At 36.8% G+C, this 17,113-nt stretch overlaps 1 protein-coding gene across 5 annotated transcripts in view; it reads left to right on the plus strand.

Moving 5' to 3' along the window:
* HOMER3 (homer scaffold protein 3) overlaps nt 1-17,113 on the plus strand; it is a 74,464-nt gene that overhangs the window by 10,065 nt on the left and 47,286 nt on the right. The window contains exons 2-3 of one of the 5 annotated variants that reach the window (XM_072404634.1): nt 6,893-6,963; nt 14,168-14,344. The exons of 1 other annotated variant lie outside the window; for it this stretch is intronic. In XM_072404634.1, coding sequence (XP_072260735.1) covers nt 14,328-14,344 — 17 coding nt within the window. In that variant the 5' untranslated portion in view covers nt 6,893-6,963; nt 14,168-14,327. Of the gene's footprint in view, nt 1-6,892; nt 6,964-6,983; nt 7,184-14,167; nt 14,345-17,113 lie in introns of those variants that run through there. 3 more of the 5 variants (XM_072404636.1, XM_072404637.1, XM_072404633.1) reach the window with 3 other exon arrangements.

The following is a 17,113-nucleotide window of genomic DNA, read 5'->3' on the forward strand; positions in this document are numbered from 1 at the left end:
TTAGAATGGGAACAAAGTATTAAGCATGTTTCCAAAGCTTGATGTATCAGCACAGTTCTTGAGTGACATCTGTTTGGATTTCAATGCTCTCCTCATTTTACATCTGTATATTCTAATAAATCTAATTTCTCAGTTTCCTGCTGCTGCCACTACTTTTCAAACTTCTTCCATTAACTTTGTTGTCGGATAAAGTGGCATAGGTATTTCCCAAAATCACCTCTGCTATTCTTCATTTAAGCCTAAAACTGCTCCCAAAACAGATCCTAAATATTTTAGTAATATGGGAGATTGCAATTATTTATTTAGATTCTAACATAGCGTAAAAAATAATGTTTAGGATGTTTCACTGAACTATTTTTATTTGTAAAGAAACCTGTCCAAAAGAAATAGATTGACTAAAAGTAACACAAAAACAGACAATCAGTTTAACATTGCACTTTGCACCTTTTTGCTGAACTACATTTGTTATGGTTCTTTTATAAACTGTAATTTATACTAGGAAACTGAAATTGGTATTTACACCCAAGTATTTAAATCCACATTTATTCGAGCCTAATGATGAGCATGATGATTTCATGTCTTCAGGGCCTGGATAGAACGAGAAGCTAATCTGATATTAATTAGCATGAAACTTAAGTCACAGGGGAATAGGTGGTCCAAATATGACAGAACTTTGAAGCAGATGTTGTTAAAATGTTGTTTCACAGCGTATATGGAGTGCAGACTTAAATGGGCACTTTTGGGTTTAGACTTCAAGGAAAAAAACAAAGTCCAAGGAGGCACAAGATTTGTAATGACTAAAAACCATAAATAGCAATTTCCTTGTCTGCTTTGTGTTTGTCAGAAAACACAACTGCTTCACAAGTTTTTTTGGCATGCAGAAGCCTGTGTAGACTTTTTTATATGTTATAGACTATGCAGGTCAATCAAGGAAAGAATCCTCTGTCTTCCACAAACCTGTTGACCACCTGTGGACATAAGCTACAACACAGCTTTAGTTTTATTTATACATTCTTTGAAGATAATATCTATCGGATGTATTTTAAACAGCTTTGTAATCATGCTACAGAACATTTGTAAAAAGATGGAAGAAAAGTAAGATGAAAAAAGGTTGCATTTGCCTTTGTGATGATGAGAATAAATTTCCTTTGCTTAGTTTATTGTGATTAAATCTGACTCCTAACTTGTTAATGATTGCAAGCAAGGTTGATGTGTTTAAATTAAGCTGTGTAATAAAAGGTGTGAATCTTTTTTCTTCACTTCAGCACAAGACGTTTGTGGTGACATTACTTGGCTTTAGTATGACTAATACAGATCTTCATCTCTAATTTTTTTTTAATTCATGCCTCCATTACAACCAGTTTATTTACTCTTAGGATTGTTGTCTTTGTGAAATGATGCAACTCAACGTTGTCAAATGAAAAAATATAAAATTGCAGTTAATATGTTAAGTTGCTTGGATACATATAATTAAATTTTTTTACATACTTTACAGCTGATCAAATCAAGGTAAAGTGCTCAACTAGTTAACCTCTTCCGTTGGATGCTCAGTTGTGCCTGATGACGTGGGCAGAGGTTAGAATCTGCTTCCTGGGAAAGAATTCCACTATGCAGAAAACACTAGTATATAAAGTGAACCTGACCTGGCCTAAATGCATCTAGTAACAACAGTTCTGAATTGAATGTCCCAGTGCTAGTCTTTACCACTTTAGTTTTTAGCCTATTCAGGACCATTTGTATGCTGGGTCTAAATTCTAATGGGACCTCAAGTTCTGTTCAAGTCAAGATCAGTTCTCACCCATCCTGAAAATAAGCCTTAGCCCTGTCAGTCAACTGAACTCATGCATGCCGGAATATTATTGGCGGAAATGGATCTGGCATCTGACAATGGAAAGATCTGACTGGACCATCAGGCTTACCATTGACTTGAGTAGAACCACGTTTTTTTTCCTGATTTGCACAAAAGAACTTGGGATGCCACGCGTCAAAGATTCAGGGCACCGTTAGGAGAAATCATTCTAAAGTGCCTGTCTCTGAAACTTATATATGTAAATTTGTACCTGAACAGTTATGTTCTTTGGGCATTCTACATTTGTATAAACTTTATCTAAATGATTTGGGCATGTATGTACACATCTGCTACTCCCCTGTTGTGTTTACTAGCAATTAGTTTGCTGTCATTTTACTCTGAAATAGACAGGCACACAATCATTGCATAGTGTCAGGAAGAAATACAATGCAAGCAATGTTATTACCTAACTGTAGCCTCTTTGGTTCATTCATAACAGATCAGCCAAAAAAGTGTTACATATATTTACTTTGAAATATTTAGTTAACCCCACTTTGATATAATTTATTCCCCTTTTCTCTGTGTCTCTTATTTTTCTTCTGATTTTTTTTTCTATTACTACCATTAATGTAAACTTTTTGCTAATTGTTTTCACTTCTAATTTTTACAGACACAATTAAAAAGAAAAAAATATTGTTGAAAAAAAGCCCTTACTGTACTGAAAATAATATTTGTAATACTTTTGTTTTTCAGATAACGTCAATTTAATGATATAAAAAAAGTTAAAGTTTTGCTGTTGGTTGACAAATGTCTTCAGCCGCTCCAGATCCATTCAAGGTTTGCTAGATCACCCAGGTTCCCCCATCATAGCTTATCTTCTCCTGGCTTTAATAAATCAGCCTGGCGATATATATATATATATATTGCCAGTATATTGGAGTATAATTGTGTGATAGCTGAACTGGTTCACATTTGTATACAGTGGTAAAACCTTGTCATTTCCCTTTTTGTACTGTTCTTACTATACAGTTAGGTCCATAAATATTTGGACAGAGACAACTTTTTTTTTTTCTAATTTTGGTTCTGTACATTACCACAATTAATTTTAAATTAAACAACTCAGATGCAGTTGAACTGCAGACTTTCAGCTTTAATTCAGTGGGTTGAACAAAAAGATTGCATAAAAATGTACTAGGAACTAAAGACTTTTTTTACACAATCACTTCATTTTAGGGGCTGAAAAGTAATTGGACAAATTAAAAAGCTGAAAATAAAATGTTCATTTCTAATACTTGGATGAAAATCCTTTGCTGGCAATGACAGCATGTAGTCTTGAACTCATGGACATCACCAGATGCTGGGTTTCCTCCTTTTTAAAGCTCTGCCAGGCCTCTACTGCAGCGGCTTTCAGTTGCTGTTTGTTTGTGGGCCTTTCTGTCCGAAGTTTAGTCTTCAACAAGTGAAATGCATGCTCAATTGGGTTCAGATCAGGTGACTGACTTGGCCATTCAAGAATATTCCACTTCTTTGCCTTAATAAACTCCTGGGTTGCTTTGGCTGTATGTTTTGGGTCATTGTCCATCTGTATTATGAAACGCCTCCCAATCAATGTGACTGCATTTAGCTGGATTTGAGCAGACAGTATGTCTCTGAACACCTCAGAATTCATTCGGCTGCTTCTGTCCTGTGTCACATCATGGATAAACACTAGTGTCCCAGTGCAACTGGCAGCCATGAACACCTAAGCCATCACACTGCCTCCGCCATGTTTTACAGATGATGTGCTATGCTTTGGATCATGAGCTGTTCCATGCCTTCTCCATACTTTTTTTCCTGCCATCATTCTGGTTAAGGGTGATCTTGGTTTCATCTGTCCAAAGAATGTTTTTCCAGAACTGTGCTGGCTTTTTTAGATCTTGTTTTTAGCAAAGTCCAATCTAGCCTTTCTATTCTTGAGGCTTATGAGTGGCTTGCACCTTGCAGTGCACCCTCTGTATTTACTTTCATGCAGTCTTCTCTTTATGGTAGACTTGGATATCGATACGCCTACTTCCTGGAAAGTGTTGTTCACTTGGTTGGCTGTTGTGAAGGGGTTTCTCTTCACCATGGAAATGATTCTGGGATCATCCATCACTGTTGTCTTACGTGGACGTCCAGGTCTTTTGGCATTGCTGAGTTCACCAGTGCTTTGTTTCTTTCTCATGATGTACCAGACTGTAGATTTTGCCACTCCTAATATTGTAGCAATTTCTCAGATGTGTTTTTTCTGTTTTTGCAGCTTAAGGATGGCTTGTTTCACCTGCATGGAGAGCTCCTTTGACCGCATGTTGTCCACAGCAAAATCTTCCACATACAAGCACCCCTCCCCCCCCCTCAAATCAACTCCAGGCTACAAAGGAATTGCCCATACCAGCCCATGAAATAGCCTTTGAGTCAATTGTCCAATTACTTTTGAGCCCCTGAAATGAAGTTATTGTGTAAAAAAAAAAAAAAAAAGCTTTAGTTCCTCACATTTTTATGCAATCTTTTTGTTCAACCCACTGAATTAAAGCTGAAAGTCTGCAGTTCAACTGCATCTGAGTTGTTTCCTTTAAAATTATTTGTAGTAGGTATTTTCAGTACAAAGAATAAACTAAACAGGCACGGACTTATCTGGACCATAAGGGATTTTAAAGTGGACAGGAACTAAATGTAAATGTTTGCAGTAGAGAACATTTGGACATATTACCTGTGTTTTATGGGTAAACTAAAAAATGTGCTTTTTATCTTTAATTGCCCCTGTGCTGCCTGTTATATGGGGTTGCCTAGGCACTTCATGGCTGTATATTTGCATTCTGAATTCCTAGTCTCTGTTGCCTTTCCGACTGCTAGATTTAGTGATATACCTTCTGTGCTGCTTAGTGTTCAGATGTTAGAGGTTTTGAGGCTTATCAAGGTGATATCTTCACATGAGGATACAGTTCAGAAAAAAGAATAGGTTGTCAGATGTAGGGGACCACTTTCAATACCAGCCCTTGCCACTTTTTTTGGGAACAACTTACATTCTGTTTTTTTAAAAAAAAAATAATTCTGCATAACTTATGACCGTGATTGCCAAAAGATAGTTAGAAAAGTTTAATAAGTCTCAGACATTTTGTCCAATAATATAGTGGCTTTCTTAATCATACCCCCAATTTTCTGTTATAACCAGTTGCGTCCGCATCTTAACTCATGCAAAAGCTTTTATCTGGGCATCGATATTTCGTATATTTTATATGCTTTTGGTAGACTTACTGTTTACACCCACTTACCTGCTGTTCCTCAATTCTCTTCTTTGACCGGATTTCCTGTCTTCTTTCAGGCACTGCTTGCATGAACATTATGCGTTTGAAATTGTTAGAAACCTTTCTTAAACAACAGTACAATGCAGCGTTTTTAGATTTGGAACCTTTGCACATTCCCTTTCTTATCCGTCCCAGGCCATCTCATGGAACATGTTTTAGATAATGTAGTGATTGTACTTGGAAAGGAACATAATAACAGCTTGCAGTGTACTATATAACTTGGCTTATGAAGAGCATATGACATGTTTGTGGGGGTCCCATTGGCAATTCCCTTTCTACCATGTGGGAAGAAGTTGTTTGTTAAAGGAAAAATTTATTCCCTTTTGTGTTTTGCATAAAACTGTAAAGTTCCTCTAAATGCATAAATATGTACTAGCTACCACTATTTTTAAAGTTAAAGGGGTCAGGAATGTGTTCATTTTTCTGGATTTATTACTCATTGTCATTGATCATTATTTGGAAATATGTCATGATGTCAGATAATTCAGATTTTACTGGCTGCATGCTTGTTTGTGGTACGTGATTCACAGTCAGGACCAGGATGACATCTTTTGGGTGAAGGTAGCAGAACAGAAGAAATGATAAGTATAGGAAGTGCTTCTATGATGATGACGGGTTTAGAGCCAGTGGATCTGGATTACAGTCTGTGGCAGGGGAAACAAAGGGCATTGAAGGTGGATCACAGATAGTAGGGGCGGATAGAAAAGAATCAAGGAATACAGATCATGGTCAGCCAAAGAACAAAGGTAGCAGGAGCAAATTGTGGCTTTGTAGAGTAAAAAAATGAAGCAAAGGTAATACATTCATATCACATAAATACAGTACATGTAGTTTTCCCTGTGCTTTCAAAATCTTTACCTCCTAATGGTCACAATACCATTGAGTGATTTTAATTTCAATGCTGCATTGTTATAAACAACTCAAAACTTCTTTACTCTTTGCAGTTGTGTTGACTGTGTGACATGTGTGACAAAAGGTCATTTTTTTAATGTGTGTATTTTTTTACCTTGATTTGCCACAAACTTGTCTTTTGTTCTTTTACCTACAAATATAGCCCACATCATACCAAACTGCTTCTAGCTCTGTATTTTTAACACATTTCAATATTTCATACTATATATAATACCAGTCAGGAATTTCCTGACTGCACTTTATTTGTTATGAACTTTCAGCAGTCCATAACATGCATTGGCTATGATTTTATATTGTTCTTCTCTCTATTGACTATATGTTTATTTGTTTTGCTAGTTATTATTGCACATTCACACACTAAGTATAATGTGCTTGTTATGCTGCACATCAAGCAGCTTTCTGTTGTAACTTACAGAAGGTTAAAATGCCTCAGCTGTAAACACGCTGTTTGGTCTGTTATGTTAACATACCAATGTGCACATTTATGACCATTTTCCAAACTGAAAATGATTACTGCAATTCAATTTCCCATTTATTGGTCTTCGCCATTTCAACTGTAGTTTTTCTATATCTTTGTAATGAAAAGGTTGTTGCAACTTAAAGAAATTGAGGAGTTTTGATCTGCCCATCTCAATGTTCAAAACAAGAAGGTTCGTCGGTTATATCCTCAACCCTTTGCCTTCCAAACTTTGTTACTTTGGTAATCTGTACAAGCTTCTAACCTAACTCCACGTCTATTTTCTTCCTAAAAAGACACCATCATTCATTGCTACATCATTAATTATACAACATTCTTTCTATAATATTCTTATATGTGTTTAACATATGTAAGGAAAGTTATTTACCTGTGAAAATCTCCTTTTTGTAGACATCCAAAAGCCCTGAGACTGCTGCTGGGCACCACCATCTTGGATGTGATGTCTGCAGCCCCAGCAAACTGTGAGCCGTCACTTAAATGATATTTTGTAGTACATTTATTCTCCCCTATTTCAGTTGCCGTATAAAAGGTTATGTGGGAGGTGAGGAGAAAAGTGGAAGAATTGAGCCAGAATAAGCACTTCGACATTCTTAGAAAAGTAGGGACCGTGACTTGCAAAGTGTGAAGGGGCTGTGCCAGGAAATGGACCTAAAGATGTCAAATTTTCAGAGTACACTGTAGGTAAATAAAATGTAGCTAAAATGGTCTTCTTTTCCCTTCCTAGGAGTGGACAAAGCAGTCATAACAAGGTCATCTGCTGTTTTTCCACTTTTTTTACACGTGAATAAACAAATTTCTGTCAGCTGCATGCAGAAAGTGTTGTGATAGAGAAAGATGTAGGGCTGAGCCCACGACTTGGTAAATACCAAGTGATCTGTGTGTACAAGCTGGCAGCAGTGTAGGAGATGTAAGCACATTTTATTCAGTGAGATCACAAAATTATAATAAACTGTTGTGTTGTAGCACAATGAGTGTCTTCTTTCTAGCTGAATCACATTTTATCCATGGAACCAACTCTTTCCTGAAGAAGAGATGTGAAAAGGAGAACTAATAAGAACCCACCTACCATAATGAAACTTCCTTTGTTCTTCTAGGTATCCATATCGGATAGCAATTCAGCAAAAAAAAAAAAAAAAAAAAAAAAAAAAAGTTCATGCCTATATTTCTGCTGAATATTAAAGTTTAGAATGTTTTCTGTGTATAATATTTAAGGGATATTCACATATACCTAAATGCGTAGAAAAAGAGGTTATATTAAACTAGCAATCAATGGCGTGAATGTTTGTGTACTATATCTGTCTACGTGGTATTAATTAAAAATGTTATGGCAGAAAAAAAATGCAGTACATCTCTACATTATATTCTCCCAGGTTTAATCCCTTTTATGATACTGTAGGTACAGAAAAACACATGTTGCCCTGCCAAAAATTATGTGAGCTCTACCCAGTTGTCCCAGTTGTTTAATTATCTGAACCATAGCTTTTTTCTTTTCTGTATAATACAATTTAAAGTCCATCTTTGCACAAAATCTATTGTCTGCCCAACTCCTCACTCCCACCCTCCCACTCCCAACTCATCCCAATGGTTTGAAGTGCCCCTTACCTTATGTAGCAAGATACTCTCACCTACCTCCATACAGTTCTAGGTGCAATGTTGCACACATATCAATATGCACATGCAATGATCCACACATACAGGTATACTCCTTCCTTTTTTTTTTTGATTGGTCAGAGGCTTTTTGTGTGCCTATAAAATATCCAAACCAACTTCATACATAGTAACAAAAAATATTATCCTGTATGTTGTGGTGTGATAAAATGAGTCATCTTCAAAAGCTTGTGGTGTCTAGTGGGTTAAATATGGAATGGGGTCAGAAAACTTGATTTACACAGAAATTGCAAGCAAAGGAAGAGTAACCGCACATCAGAGAGAATCATAGCACACAAGAGCAACCATGCGGGTGAGAAAGATGTGAGCTATTGTGAGGGAGGGAGGGCTAAATATCTAATAGGAAAATCCTGATTTAACCTTGCTATATGTAGAATTATGATGCTGGCACCATTGGCAATGCTGGGCTTTGAAGAAAGCTCAGGGGACTAAGCTGCACACAGTGTAGTCTGTATAGTATAGCTTCCCACTGCGAGTTTTTACTGCTTTCATGGACTGGGGTAAAAACAGTAGAACAGATCATGTGTGTGCTTGAATGCTCAGTGTACTCTTGTATAGTGTTTAGAAATACATCCATTTCTACAAGCAGCGGGAGTGCAGATAGAAGAGCCCAGGCTTTGCAGCCAGAGTGGGAATCCCACAGCATTAATAATGGATTGGAAGATGTTTGGATAAATTCATGCTGTGCTACAATTACTGCTTGCTGTTCCTTAACGCCAGACTTGTGCACTCAGACAGCCTGACTTATATGCATCTCTTTCATATCATCTTCTATGTCCCAAGAGTTGGCCAATATCTCTGAATATGTATATAATTTGAAATAAACTTATATTCTTATATACAGATCTCCCCAAATACAAAAGTGTCTTGGAGATTCTTTAAAAAATAACTTCCATATTTTTACAATTACATGTACAGAACCTAATCATCAGTGTGTTATACAACTAAAAAGACATAGGTACAGATATTTTATTATCCAGGACTTATACTCAAATGAGACTAATGATCTGGTCTGGTGTGCTGGATCACTATGTGACTGATACAATGACCTCTGTTGTTGGGGTGGATGCAGAATCTATCCCTATTTGTTTGATTATTGCTGGAAATCATCACTAACAGTTGTTTTCAGTGAAAATTATTGTCGTTTTGTATGGGGTGCAGAAAAGGTCATTGTAGATACTTATCACTGAAAATTTTCCTCACTCTGATTCTGAATGCTGGCATTTAGGATATGGACAGATAAGGGCCCTGTCAGAGTACAAATACTTCTCGCACAACAGTTTCTGCTGTCCCCTGCCCAATGTAAATGTCTGACAGTACAAACCAGTACTGGGCAGACTGCTAGAGGGTAAGTGGAGTGACCTTAAGAAACCAATGTCACCACAAAATTAGTGTTTCTATAGTTGGAAACTATCATTACTTTGCATTCACTAATTTGTTTTTTTTCTTTTTGTGTGTATTGTGAATTGCGAATTGTTTTTTCCTCAGTGTTTATTTCTATGTCTAGAAAAATGAAACTAATAAATAATGGGGGTCAGTTTAGTTGTGGTACAATAACAGGTCCAGAATCATTGAGGAATCCCCCTTTAACCCCCAAAAGGCTTTTCCCCTCTAATTTTTCCTTCTATAATTACTCCAATATAAATTGCCAAAATGGTAAAATTTAAAATCTCTGAGATGTTTCTGCACCTTGTTTGGAGTCCACCTATTGTAAATTGAATTAAATTGATTGGACAAGATTTGGAAAGGCCAAGCCATGAGGTAAAAGGAACAGGGCTCAGAGACAGGATTGTTGCAAAGCACAAATCACAGAAAGTCTACAAACCTTTTTTTTTGCTGCACTGAAGCTTCCCAAGAGCACAGTGGTCTCCACAGATCTCAAATGGAAGAATTTTGGCACAACCAGGACTTATCCAAAAGCTGGTCACTCTGGCCAAATTGAGGGAGAAGAGCCTTAGTGAGAGAGTTGACCAAGATCCACGCAGAATCTCTCGAACACAGATGGGACGTGTTCCAGAAGCACAACTGCAGTTCTCCACCAATCAAGGCTTTATGGCAAAGTGGCTTCACGGAAGTCTGTCCTCCGTGTAAAACAAAGAAAGTCTACTTGAAGTATGCACCTGAAAGACTCTCAGACTGTGAGGAAACAGATTCTTGAGTCTGATTAAGTAAAAATTGATCTGTTTGGCCTCAACTCTAAATGTTATGTCTGAGAAAAAAACAGGCACCACTCATCACCTGCTCCATGCTAATACAACAGTGAAGCATGGCGGTGGCAGCATCATGCTGTGGGGGGTGTTATTCAGTGGTAGGGACTGAAAGACTGGTTAGGGTTGACAGAAAGCTCAGTGGAGCAAAGTAGAGATATATCCCCAATGAAATCCTATCCTACAATGCTCAGGACTTCAGAATGAGCCGAAGGGTCACCTTCCAACATGACAATGACTCAAAGCACACAGCAAAGACAACATTAAAAACAACACTGCACAAATCCTAGAGTGGCCCAGTCATATCCCTGATTTAAACTCTATTGAACATCACCAGAGCGACCTGTAAATGGCTGTCCACTGGTCCCCATCCAACCTGATTGAGCTTGAGAGGATTTGCAAAGAGGAATGACAGAAAATCTCCCAATCCAGGTGGTCAAACTTGTTGCATCAAGACTGTAATTTAGCTAAGTAAAGGTTCTGAATACTTAACCTCCCTGGCGGTCTTATTAGGTCAGTAACGCTCAGAAGTGTCATTGATCACGCCGGGGATGCAAGGCCAGGGGACACAAATGCTGGGTGGGCATCATCGGAGGACACTGCGGGCTCGTGGAGGGCAGGTAAGCCCTTTACAATGTCACCTCAAATGTGGCATGGGGTTAACGCTTTTGATACTGAAAATTATCCCCAAGCCACACTCAGGAATACCACCAGGGAAGTTAATATATTTCAGTTTTTCATATAGAGTATATATCCTGTTTTCACTGGGTGTAGATTATTGAGAAAAAAAAGAATTTAAATTTAACCTAGCGTCAGGCTGCCACATAACAAAATTGAAAAAGTGATGTTAATATATCACAAAATTTGGTGCTAACCCAACAAAGGTTATGGCATGCAGAGAGGCTGTGCCTCACCTTTTTTCTCCTCTCTCCTTTCTTCTCAAACGGTTTATTCCAATAAACTGGACAAATCACAGAGAATGTTCTATTCTGTAGTGTACAGTATACTTACCTGGAAAGTGTATATCCTTGGGTGAAGGTAACAGTTTTCTATCACGCTAGATATATTAGCTGAATTTAGTACCCAACTATTTCCAAGAAACATACCAAAGTGCCAGAACAATGTTATCCGAGCACTAAAATTCTTTCAGTTTAAAATGGAATTTAAAGTGCATATACAAGTCTATTTTTCAGAATGTTTGCCATCATGCTCTATTGTAAGCAGTTTTCTGAAGCAAACAATTTTTTTCTAAATCTGATGCAAAGATTCTTACTTGCAGATTTTCAGCCTGTTCCAGCCTGACAACACTAAGCCATGGCCTTGCTATAAGAAGCAGCATTGTTAGTCTACCATGTGATTGAACAAATCCAAGGGCCAGCAGAGGGGGAGTACATGGCAACACTGCTTATAATTATGAAGCAGTGTCTTAGTGTTGTCAACCTAACTTGGGGTGTTTTGTGAATCTCCAGGTAAGAAACCTTTCAATAGATTCACAAAAAAGACACTGTGCTTATCATACTGAAAGAGGTTTTTGTTTTTACCAGTTACATAGTGGTTCCTCACATCAAACTTTTTCTAAAACTTTTCTAAATTATATCTTTTACACAGGAAAATCCACATGTACATTTTAGAAAAATAAAAAAGATCTATCTGGTAAATCTGTAATCAATCTGGTAAACAATAAAAACTGTTCTGCTTCATTGATAACCATATAATGGCTTCCCCCCCAACAGAAATTACCATTATCGCCTTTTCGGTTAGGCTCCTGTGGAAGATTTATAAATTCTGGTTTCAGTGTAAAATTAAGTATTTGTAAACATAACATGTATTTCATGATATTGGTTACAGAATACATATGTAGGCTATTAGGAAAACATCTTCACATTTGCCTAAAAGCCACGCAGAAGGGTTTTTCATAATTTTTGGTGTGCAATGATTTTTAACTTGTTCTCTGTCTATTAACATTTCTCAGCACCTGTGCCAATATTGTATTAATCAATGTCCTCCTTGATAGCAGGCAGCCAACACTTTGCTGGCTGCTGGCTCTCATACTTGACTGAACCCCTACTGACTATCAGAAACCAATGTGATTTTCACGCATTTGACTACTGACCGCGCTGCCAAAGATCAAATGCAGGTTGGAGGCTTCAATGACAAAATTATTTCTTTCAGGCTGTAGTGTTTATCTGCAGTGCTATCTTTTAACTGTGTAACACAGAAATCGGCTGCACTAAAGTAATTACAAATTTAAATCAAATTTTTTTTTTGCATAATTACTGGCTATATTAAAAGCAGAGCGGAGAGAAACTTTTAATTAAAACATTTTCTTGTATAAAAGACTTATATGTACCTAAAAATATAGAATAAACATGATTTAGGTGTGCAAATTTCTACATTATTAAATGCAGTAAATTGCTTAAATACCTAATTGCTTAAATTACTTAAATATTTAAGCTGAGTGGGGAGAAATTGTAGGCGAGTGGCAGCCCCTGTATTGTGACCCAACTTATGAGTAACCACCCAAAAACAGCCAGGTAGTTACTGAAAAATGGTGCGCCCGGCTAAAAGGAGATGGGGAGAACACTGCATGAGCTATTTGTGGTTCTCAGTTACCACTGACACCAATGATCCATTTGGATTTCTTTGGAAAGCTATCTTGTGGCAATCTTTTCACTGGGCAGCAACATAACATAAGAGGCATTTATTCCATTGACCATCTTTTACTAATGTATCATGAATTGGGCAACCCATAAATATTGCACAGGCTCCCTGAGACCTGAATGGTATTTCAAGGGTAAAGAGGTTGAGAAAGGCTGCCTCTGCAAGTCTTCTTTGCTGCACAAAATGTGCTATGTTTAATGCACACTCTGTAAGGTTTCCTCAGAGTCTACCAAGTTGTAGATAAGCAGTTATCTCTTAATAAAGAGCAATTTATGGTCCATTTTGCCACACCAAATGACAAGCTCTATATCGATTGCCTGTTGAACTGTCAAAATTTTACTATTATTTAAAGTGATGTTTGTATTATTAATAATAATAATAATAATAATAATAATAATAACAACATTAATAATAAACTCGATTTATATAGCACCAACATATTACACAGCACTGTACAAATTTATAGGGGTTGCAAATGACAGACAGATACAGACAGTGACAGGAGGAGGAGAGGACCCTGCCCCGAAGAGCTTACAATCTAGGAGCTGGGGGAAGTCTCACACAATTATAGGGAAGATATGGAGTGGTGGGAAGTAGTGAGGGTTTTAAAATACAGAAGAAGTCCGGTAGGAGAGTTTGAAAAAATGAGTTTTGAGTGCTCTTTAAACTAGTAGAAAGTGCAAGCTAAATAGGATGGGGACAACCATTCCAGAGAGTCAGAGCAGCTCTAGAAAAGTGAGGAGGTGTGAGGAGGTTATGAGTGAGAAAGTCAGTAGTAGGTTATTTAAGGAGCAAAGGGAGTGACAGGGTATTTTTCTACCAGGTCAGAAAGGTAAGTGGTACAAGAACTGTGGAGGTATAATATATGAGAATTAAAGCAGGAAGGGATCTGAAATTTAAATACTGTGAATAACATAACACTAACACAATCTATGTAGTAGTCAGTGTGTGTGTGTGTGTGTATGTGTGTGTGTATATATATATATATATATATATATATATATATATATATATATATATAGTTCAGTTGGTATACTCATACAATGAAGTGGCTAGAACATGAAGAGGTGTTCATGCTTTTTGTTTTTTTATAAAATAGACAAATGACATCTGTTTCCTATTTCTTCAGGAAATGAATAATTTCAGCTCTGAGCAGGCCAGACTTTGCCCAATTGGAGCCTAAGGAAGGACTTTTTTAGTCTGTGCTGTGTTCACACCTGTCAAGGAAACTGTGACTTCTCTCCCTCTCTCTACTTTGTCATTCGTCTTCCACAATCTCTAACACACAAATGTCTACTACTAACAGGTATGGCTTTCTATTGAGTCTTCTCATGTACAGCTCTGCATAGCCATTCTTGTCCATATTATCTTTGCCGTTTGCTTATAGATCTGCACAGAAATGTTTCAATAATATGTACACAGGCCACAGATTGTCCAGATTTGGTAGTCTGGTAATTATCCACACATGCATGCTGTGAAGACAACTCCACATTTGTATTTCCATATTTACTCAGAAGTCAAAAAAGCATAAATGCTCCAAAGAATGATATCTGCTTTTAACATGGTACTCCACTTGTGTAGACAAAAAAATACCTTCTCTTAGTTATTTATATACATTGCAAGGATTATTGAGCTTTATTACAGACTCCTTGCTTCTGTTGCATGAATTTTAGTCACTTCCTGCTATTACTTCCTTCTGTTGAGTAGGAGTTTCCGTGAATTACAATCTGATAATCAGTTTCAGTGTTGCACTAAGAGGAAATACTATGGGGAAAAAATAATCAGATGATTCAGTTTTATATCGGCATACTTTTATTAAGTCCGGGAAGCCTTTTCTTCCTTGCCCAATAATATTACAGGAAATAGGAGAGAGATCTCTCCGATAGGTACGCAGACCAAAAATTCTAATGGGGATTCATACTTTTGTATCTATTATCAAACAGGATTTACCATACTGTTCCCCCCATCCTTCCTCAACAGAAACAGCAATGAATGTTTTGATTCGAGTGCTTTGGAAAATCAGTAATTTATATAACCATATATAGTGAATGCTTTCTGTGTCCTAACTACAACTACTTTTTTTGCTAGTAAATTTAAAAGACATATTTCAGCGAAATCAAATACTTATCAGAGTCTGCTTTTTGTTACGGTTGACTATTTCTAAGAAGCAAAAGAGTTTTCAGCCTGTCACTTCCAGAAAATCCTTTTAATGCCAAAAGCGGTGTTAGTTGTAGGATCAGGACCAATTGCAGACAATAGGCTTAATGTACTAAAAAAAGGCTCTATAAGGATAATTGGCACACTTGGGGCCATTGTTTTTACAGGCTTTTGTTTGATTCAGAAGTGCTCATTTACAAGTCTGTGGGAAGGCAAACACAACTAAAGCAGGGTCAATTGCAGGTGAGAAGAAGGTCATCAGTAGGTCAAATACACCTATCAGATTCTGAATGATCTCATACTGATGTATCAAGGTGATTTTGCTCATAGAAGCCTGTTAACACTGGCCCTTATATTGTGGGGTTCCCATAAGTGCGCATACATGCTGTTTGGTGAATTGGCTTCCTCTACAAATTGTACTTAGTTTATATTAATGACATATGACTATAGTACAAACATTAAATTGTGAGCTTCTCTGAGAGACATAGACATGACTATGGACCATTTAAAGTTCTGTATAACTTGTTGGGCTATGTGAAAACATGATAATTTTAACAATAATAAAATGTACACCCAGTGATGATCAAAATGCACTTTTTAGAGAGTATACATAGGGTTAATGGATATAGTTGAATTCCTGTTCACAGAATTCATTAAATATTTAAATAATGTTGCTTTTAGGTTCCTTACTTTCTCAAAACGTGTACAAAGGAATGTGTGTACAGATTCCATCTTAAAAAAAAAATGTGAAAAGCTGCTGGATAATTCACTAAAGTAAATGGTTCAAAGCAAAGAAAATCTACAATAACAATACACTATATTGCCAAAGGAAACAAGGCAGTGTAAAGGTTTGTATTACTAGAATCTCTGTTCACATCATATGCCACTGTGCATCGGTGCTTTCCTGTTAAAATCCTGCACGTAGATGTTGTACATTCACACAAGGAAGCATACACTTCTTTCTGTACATTTCTTCACACATTTTCTGTGCTTAGCAACTGCTTTGAGAATTTGATTTGGTGTTTTTTTAGGATGCACTTCAGGCATTTAGATATGATGGTGTATGTGCATATGATTTAGTAGGGAAATCTGTTTTTGAGCGAAACTCTTTACTGATTACTGATTTTTTTTTTTTTCAAACTTTGTTGAAGGTATTTTACAGCATTCATTAAGGGTAATAAATACATACATACCCCAAAATAAAAAAAAAATGGTTATGTTGTCATTATTGGAGAAGGTGAGAGAAGAGAGGATAGCAAGAGACTCCACCTATAACTTATGCTACCAAGGTTTCATGAAGACTTTTTTAAAGCTCCGTAGCATAAATGATAGGTGGAATCTCCTGTCATCTTCTCCTTGCCCACCCTCTGGTTGCCTTAATCTTATCAGGTGGTATAAGGTTCTCACTGGCTTGGCTGCTTGGAGATATGCACACTGGTTTCTTACATAAACTACTTTACTATTATTTGCCCTTACCTGAAACACATAGAGGGAAAATATATTTATGTATATGATACATTTCCTGGCCGTCATGGTATTGTAAACATTTCATAAAATGTTTACCAGATTATGATAAACTGGCAGGAAATATATTTTTTTATGCAAACAATATACTTTGTAAGTATTTATTGGAGATCATCATTTTTTTTAATTTTTCACTGTTACAGTACCATCAACCTGTTCACTGTATGTTGCGTTTGTCCAGTTTTGGGGATGTGGCATTTTGTTGATATAACAAGGTGGACTAAAACACTATTTTTGGTATGTTGTCCATAATCCCTATAATGTATTTTCTTTTTGAGCCATTTTCTTGGTAGATGTGCCAGTGTGCATAAAAAATATGTTGAAATATCAATTTCTGCCTCACTTTAAAGTTTTGGATCACTTTGATATGAGGCTGAATTTATTGTTGACTCGA

The sequence above is a fragment of the Pyxicephalus adspersus genome, chromosome 3, assembly GCF_032062135.1.
Source record: "Pyxicephalus adspersus chromosome 3, UCB_Pads_2.0, whole genome shotgun sequence".
Classification (NCBI taxonomy): domain Eukaryota; kingdom Metazoa; phylum Chordata; class Amphibia; order Anura; family Pyxicephalidae; genus Pyxicephalus; species Pyxicephalus adspersus.